Source organism: Sitodiplosis mosellana, unplaced genomic scaffold (genome assembly GCF_009176505.1).
Source record: "Sitodiplosis mosellana isolate CC-2019 unplaced genomic scaffold, AAFC_SMos_1.0 Smas_scaffold_1, whole genome shotgun sequence".
Taxonomy (NCBI): Eukaryota; Metazoa; Arthropoda; class Insecta; order Diptera; family Cecidomyiidae; genus Sitodiplosis; species Sitodiplosis mosellana.
In genome coordinates, this window is record NW_022595244.1 from 16412948 (window position 1) to 16420844 (window position 7897).

Consider the following 7897-nt stretch of genomic DNA (forward strand, 5'->3'; position numbering starts at 1 on the left):
CTTCACTCCGGCGAACGCAATAACATGAAGCGGAGCACTAGCTTCTGTCGCTGGATTATGTGTGCATAATTCTACTTCGATTGGCATCGATGAGTTTTCAAACCTCATAAATTACAGTGGCAGCCCGGTCGAGCACACACACACACATACATTGCAAATGATGAAGGAGAGAACAAGAAGCGAAAAAAAACCAACTCACATCGCATTTGTCTGCTGAGCTAACAATGCACATAAATCAGTCTAACCGAGATCCAAATAGATTGGAAGCGAACGAGAATGGAATAAAAAGAGAGTGATCATAATACAGCAAAACAATACAAAGTAGTTTGTGCTGAGCCAATGCATTCAAACTGTTGACACATATAAAAAAAATGTCGAAATGAATTGAACGCGTACGTATAAAAAAATCCATTTGGATCCAAGATTCGAATAAGCAATATTCTGCACGCTGAACAGCCAATGGGATTTCGATGAGCGTTACTTTGTGCCAATGCACATTGGTACACAACCATTCTTAGTTCAAACAATTTTTCATTTACAACGCTCCATGTGACCCATTCATTTATTCACCATCAAGAATATTATTTCTACACTTTGATACTTTGTACCTACGTTCATACTTTCAGCTTTCTCTCCTGCTCGCTTTTACTCTTGCTCTCTCGCACATTGGCGCTGTGTCAAATGAAATCCATTACTAATTTAAAAGGCTTTTTGAGCTTCATGTTCCTGACTGCAAATTGCATTTCATGCTGCCATCAGCAGTTGAATGCGTTGGAGCCAGCGTGTTGACATGCTTCTGACGGGGCTTGACTAAATATTTTTTTTTATTGTTGCCTTTCTCTCTGTTTTCAAAATGAATAATTCACACGCAATCCCCTGCATCGAATGCAAAATTCAAATCATCGTATTTTTTAATGGCGGACATTTCACTCGTGACGCCCGTTTCGAAAATAGCAACATTTTTATTAAGTTTAACACGGTTTTTAAAATCACCACAATATATGCCTGAAATAGTATGGGCGGTGAAAATGTAAACAGCTAAAAATAATTCATCGCAAAATCGATGTATCAAATACAAAAGAACACAATTTGTTTCTTTCAATCCTCATTCACACGGAATGAATAATGACAAAATGCAACAGGATTATGTTTCAACTATTCCATTTATTCAATTAAGAAATATATCTATTGAGTTGAGTGCATTCACATTTTGATCTTTGTACGATTTTATTCTATTGCTTATGGTATCTGAATACGTTACAATAGATTCTGTGATAAAAATAGAGCATTTAGCTACCTAATTCAAATAGTTTGTATTTTACTATACATGTCTCTCCTACACAAACAGTATGAATAAGGATTCTTACAATAAATTATGCATTTACACACACTCTTGAGTTCGTCTATTGTTTTTCATCCTTTCTACTTCACTCCATTTAAATAAATAAATACATTAACAAAACTTAAAATTTTGAAGTGATGATGGTGGTTACGTTACAATCACTGCATATTTCATTAACAATGGTTGTTTAGCTTTGAGATACAGCTGACTTTCTGCACAGCATCTAGCGCCTATTAAAATTATTGCTGTGAATAATTGCTGAGCTAGTTGACTTGTATACCAAGTTATTTAAAACTAAACGGGAATTTATATTCGAATGATGAATTTATGAATATTGAACCGGATCTGCGAAGAGAGAAGATAAACAAAAGTACCATATTAGCAATTATCCGATATGTGGTTTTGCGGTCACGCCGCACTTAAATGCTATATGAATGAACCAGAGCAACCAAAATGCCTAGATTAAATCTATCAAGCATTGGTTGTCAGGTTATTATCATAGGACAAACCTTTTGAAATCTCTGTGTGTGTGTGTTTGTTTTTTATTAGTGGTTGTTTTCATCCGTACTGGAATCCTTTTTGAACAAATAACGACTGGCCATTGAATAAACTAAGCCCAAGCACAGAGCTCCAACGACAGTTCCTTGCGCAGCAACACGCAACTGCATTAAATAAATACTCGTTGTCATTTTACCGCGGTTTTTGTAGTTGTATGCACCCAATGCTGCCACTCCAAAGAATCCAGCCATTCCTGTAAATAGACGTATATGTATCATTTAGGTGGTCGGTCAGAAGACATCAATTCAAATGTAAGAACAATAAATCAGAGCTTGATTCGATTACAATGATCTTTGTTTTAAAAATAGCGGGGAAACAGTATAGTGTAAGAAAGAGACGGAAGTAGTTGTACCATGGTCGTCGCCTATAAAACACCGAATCAAATATAACAAAGTACACGAGCGTGACCTTGATCATGAAAAAATGCCAGATATTGCACGTAAATTTCGGGAAAAATCGCATTTTGTTCGCAAAAATTCTTTTGAAAAGGCAAAACTACGTCAAATAATGAAAATAAACGATGAAAATTTTGATTAATAGGTGGTTGGTCACAGCTGATGCAATAAACTGCTTATTTGATGTAATTCATACTATTGCCTCAATAAATTCACACCTCATCATGAAAACGCAGTCTTTTAAATCGAAATATCGCGAATCGTAACCATAAAAATCACTTTAAATCAATGGAAATTTACTTGATCATCACTTTTGACCAAATTAGATGCTTCAATCATTCGATTAACATAGTTTGGATCTCACACGACACAAGCAATACACGCACTTGAACTCAGTTGAACGAAATGAGGGACAGTTCTTTTTTTTGTGTCTGTCGAAAATTCGGTTTCATAACAAAAAATTTGTATTTCTATTACCTATTGGTACGAACGGCGAATCCTTCGATTTTTGAATCAATTTGCTCATTCGGTCTTCTGATTCATATTCGGCGAATGCGGATTGATTCGACATTTTTACTTCCTGATTTTAATTTATTTGCAAAAAAAAATTTCACAATTTTTTCTGAATGAAGTTTTTATATTTTTCGTCGCAAATATTGCGTTGACTTTGATTTAATTTGCAACTGAAATGTTTTACTCAAGAAAAATTTCCACAAATACTTCTAACAATCACAGATTTATTGAGCGCTACTCGGAAACCCGTATCGTTTTGTACGATGTACAATTGTTAAGTAATGATGATTTCTCACTTTGTGTGATTCAAGTTCATATTTGACAAGATTCGAAACGAAGGAGAAATTTATCACGTGAAAAGAGAATAAAAAATCATGTTCTCTTACGTCATACACATACAAGCCACGCGCATGTTTCATTGTGTGAAGAACACAAAGACCGAAACGTCAACCGCTCTCTAGCTCACTCGGTGGAGTGAGTGTAGCCCGAAAACGTCAAACTTCGTTCGCTTGCTCTTTCGGCGGTTCTATTCGAAATTCGTATGGAACAAATTGAATATGGAATGATTGCTAGGAGACAAGTTAAAATGGCTGTTGCGTTTGTGTTTGATGACAATTTTCAAGTTATTTTAAACTTAAGCACAATTGACGCGTTGCATTCGAGAATCACTCAAAACTTTGCAAGTAAATGGTAAACACTATTTTTGTCTTTATTTCGGGTAAAAAGCAACCAAGACACTTGCCTCAATACTTCGACTTCTATCGTACTTGTCTGTTGCTGTGTGTTTTCGTGTCGAATTTACAATTCCCTGAAGGCACTTCCATGGAAATGTTAAAATGTTAGACAAAATGAAATGCGAACCAAAATTTATTCTCATCAGATAGTTCATTTAATGGTAATAAATGACGTTTTCCAATAAATGGCTTGTGCTTCAAAGAAACTCTCTCTTGGCTTCAATTTAATTAACACTGTACGAGGTGTGTGCCTGCACTGTGCAGTATGCATCAATGAATTCGTCGAGAAACTCAAAAGAGAAAACGTACACGTCGAAGATGTTACGAATGTACAACTGTACATATAGCTGTAGAAAACTTTGTGTCCATGCTCATTAAACATTTCTGATAAATTGAATTTGGAACGATGAAATCAAATAATGCATAAGTGATGAAGAAAAACTTTGTTAGTAACCAATTTATCCATTTTCCACAGTGGAGACATGCACAGCGAAAACTTTGCGACGTGTGTGTACACGACGTTGCAATAAAGTTTGGCCAGACACATTGTGGTTTGTAATTGAAATGATAAATTCTCGGTGGTGATAGAATTTACTCTAGCTCGATTGATATTTTGAAATCATTTTCTTTTGGCCGTTACAGTTGTGGTGGCGTCATTCACTTTTGTGATATTTCTGTTGTTTTTGTTTAATTATGAAAAAAAAAACCTGTTTTGATTCTACGTTACAGAAGCCCATTGTGTTGGGCGTTTTTTTTTTCAAACTGGCTCATCGGCCACTTTGAATGGCTCATCAGTTTTGGTTCTCGTATCCGCCACCTGGCGCCGGCGGATCTGCAAGTAAGTTTTTTTATTCAAAATTCCACATTTTTCTATATTGTTTCTTTTGTGTTTTTCACATTGTATTGGTATTGCTTTTGAAATTTTGTTTTCGTATTTCATGTGAACATTGTTGCTATTGATGTTGTCTATGCAATTTGTTTAAACGTTTGAATTTGAACGAAAAAAAGAGCTATCCAAGTAATTTAAAAGTATTTTCCATATATATTCGAAAGTATATTTACGCTTGCTTTACGTCAGACTTTTTTGTGGAAGAATCGCTCTCCGGGTAAATCCGATTCGAGTGCCACACATGTTCCAGTGCACATGCACAAGTTTCCATGCACGATGAACATTGCACAAACAAACAGGTGGCAATGAGTTGCATTGGCACTTTTCGAGATAACGTCGAATGGGATTCTGTTGAGACGAAGCAACAAAAACTCTGATATTGGTTTTAGTTGATTTGTCATTGTTTGAATTACGTTCTGTTTTCATGTGTCTGTATATAAAAATTAAATAATGTAAACAATAAGAATTTTCTTATTTCTGGCTTTTGTTATTGTCGTTATTGTTGTTGTTGTCGTTGAAACTAATTGTTGCTTTTATACTAATGGTTTGCTGTGTTCGCTGTTTTGTTGTTCAGTTTGTATTTTGATGTAACATATTTTGGGGTGTGCATATAAATCGCCTTACGCAAATCGCATATCACAAAGGAACAAAGTGGAAAATGCAATAATTCTATCGAGTCACATATGTATACATGTTATAACGGACATGAATGACTCTGTTCACTTTTTTCCCGTACATAATAAATCAATTCGCAAGAGCAATTTACGGCGGAAATCTGCTTGTAAAGCGATTACATTGAAGCGATGTAATTCGCATTGTCTGTCAAGTGAATCAGCATAATCTTCAATTTATGAATGGTTTTTCTTCGATTTTATTATACCCGACATGGACTTTCGCTACTCTTCGACACATACATACAATGAACAATCCAATGAGATACATTATATACACCCGCTCTCTCTCTCTGTGTTATACTAACTCGCTCACTCACTCATCCCTTACAAAACAAATAAAGTAAAATGAAAAGCTTGAACGAGACAAAAGAAGCAAATGCACGTAGATTATGTTGTTAGGTGGCCGGAGATTGATGTTCGTGCTTTTGTAAGCATCGTCAAAACAGATTTGTGCAGAGAAAGAGAGAGAGAGAGTGCAAGGCTTAAAATCGCTCCCGACCTTTCTTCGTACCCGCTACATTTTTCCTTTCATTTCATTCCACCATTTTCCATTCATAGCTCGCTTTGTCTACACAATTCATTGTTCCAGCTCATGAAAATTGCATTATCCCAATATACTATTACATATATATATACGTATATAAATGGTATAAAATAAAACTAAATTGAATGCTACAATACGAATTAAAAGTTCCGTTCTTCCTTATTATTAGCTAGGTTGATTTTTGTGTGTGCTTTTGCTCTTAAAAGGAAAATTTCGTGTTTGCTATTTTTGAACATATATATCTGTGTGTGTGTGTTTGTGTACGTTCCATATTTATGATTTGACAAGCGACCGCAAACTAATTCCACCGAGATATTTCCGTGCTATTATTAAAAATTCCACAGGCAAAAATTCGGCACAGACGGACGAAGAGAAGCAGCGAGAGAGACAGCGCAACGAACGTGAGATCAAGCACGCAGAACTTGAAGCACAACATTTGAAGGTAGACTGTGGCGTTTTTTTCTTTCTTTTCTTCGAAGCGATTTATTTCTCTTTGGATAACGAATTTTGATGATTTTCCACATCCTTTTGTCGATATACACATACACAGAGAGAGCGTGAGGTGCGCGAAGCTCGTTTATTAGAAAAGGAAATTCGTGCACAAGAACGCCATCATCAGTCGGAATTGAAAAAGCATAAAGAAGCTGTTGCTGCTGCGGCCGAACTACAAAAACACGCGACACAAGTGCACACACAGCTGAGCCAGTTACATAAGCATATCCCCGGCACACCACTACAGACTCCCCGTTCGCCACGCGATTCACTCGATAAAACCGACACGAAAAGTCGCTCACATCACGATCCAAAGGAAAAAGGTGAAGCGCTGGCGACTACAAGTGCATCCATATCTTCAGCGGTATGTTATCGGCTCTTTTGTGATTTCTTTTCGTTCAAATTCAATGACATTGCTTTATTTCTTTTGTTCTAGGATCCAAAAAGCCACTCATCATACGGTGGCCAAACGCCAAGCACAGGTGTTGTGGCTGGGCAATCGATACCATTAGCTGCACTCGCAACCGTGGCGCCGATTTTACCATTTGGCATAACAACACTTCGCGATGATTCCACCGAAAGCGATCAATCTTTAATCGGGTCACAGCCTCAGCCTGAGGCTCTTCAACGCTTCATGTAAGTTCAAACAGCAATTTTAGTCTCAAACAAAAAAGAAATATGTATACCATAAAACATTTTATCAAGAAAACATTCGCCACAAACAACAACAACAACAACAGTAACAGAGAGCCATGCACACAGAAGAAACAAAATTCTTTGCATCTAACGCAATTACGTATTGTTAAGAGAGTTGGGAAGTCATCAAAGCAAACACAGTTGAAAGAACAATGCAAAGTTTATGATTGATTCGTGGAACGTGAACTAGTTACGAAGATTCAAGTGATTAATAAGAAGAGTAGAGTGTAGTGAGAAAGGAAAACATTCCCTTTTCAATGAAGTTTCGTCGAACGGGGCGAGAGGAAAAAAGAAAAGAATTAAACGAAAAATGATTCATTTAATTTCCGTATCGTGAAAGTTTTCCGTCGACTTGTCTAGGATTTAATTAAGTGGCGTGCGCACGTTTCTTTTCCTTCTTTTTATTACTTACCCTTTGCCGGATGAAAATTCGTTTCATCTTTCGAAATTGCTTTCGTTCAAGTGCTTGGAAATGCAACAAAAGAGAAATTATTGTTCCAAAGTTCCTTTTGCGGCCGCTTTGTTCCTGAATTTTCGTTCATTCAATCAATTTATGTGGCCGTTATTATGCACGCCTGCATACATACATTCTATTTCTTCTTCTTTTGTTGCTATCGCTTGTTATCAGCGCGGTCGAATGACATTTGATCCTTTCCACCCTCCGTTACCGTTTGGGATTCTTCATGAGATGGAACACACATAGCAGAGCACGTGCATCACGCACACTACTGCGGTCATAAATAATTGTATCGTAATCATGTACATACAACACACCTACCACAAGCACACCTACACATACTTGTGTACCTGATGCCTGCCACTGTCGAGCCCTTTATTAATTAACACCTGAACACCTCCATGCATCCCGCGATTTCCGCACAACACCAGCAAGCATTTTGCGTTGCATGCAAACACAGCTGAATGCCGACACAGCCGGACGTCGATCCGATCCCGTTGCTGGTGGTGACGTTTTGTCTGGATGTATTCTCACGTGCGCGCCTTTTCAGCCAGCCAGCCAGTATACAAACACACATATTTATGAATTCCGGCATGTTTGTTC

The 7897-nt window shown here is 37.1% G+C and overlaps 2 protein-coding genes across 2 annotated transcripts in view; one reads left to right on the forward strand and one right to left on the reverse strand.

Annotated features, from left to right (window-relative positions):
- LOC129564702 (voltage-gated potassium channel subunit beta-2-like) overlaps positions 1 to 7897 on the forward strand; it is a 43759-nt gene that overhangs the window by 23120 nt on the left and 12742 nt on the right. The window contains exons 2-5 of the mRNA XM_055438872.1: positions 4272 to 4380; positions 5994 to 6091; positions 6200 to 6505; positions 6578 to 6777. Coding sequence (XP_055294847.1) covers positions 4326 to 4380; positions 5994 to 6091; positions 6200 to 6505; positions 6578 to 6777 — 659 coding nt within the window. The 5' untranslated portion in view covers positions 4272 to 4325. The remainder of the gene's footprint in view (positions 1 to 4271; positions 4381 to 5993; positions 6092 to 6199; positions 6506 to 6577; positions 6778 to 7897) is intronic.
- On the reverse strand, positions 1540 to 3139 carry LOC129564722 (HIG1 domain family member 1C). The gene is made up of 3 exons (XM_055438893.1): positions 2773 to 3139; positions 1852 to 2093; positions 1540 to 1687 (listed from the first exon to the last, which is right to left on the reverse strand). The coding sequence occupies exons 1-2, from the start codon at positions 2864 to 2866 to the stop codon at positions 1888 to 1890; spliced, it is 300 nt and encodes a 99-aa protein (XP_055294868.1). The 5' UTR covers positions 2867 to 3139; the 3' UTR covers positions 1540 to 1687; positions 1852 to 1887.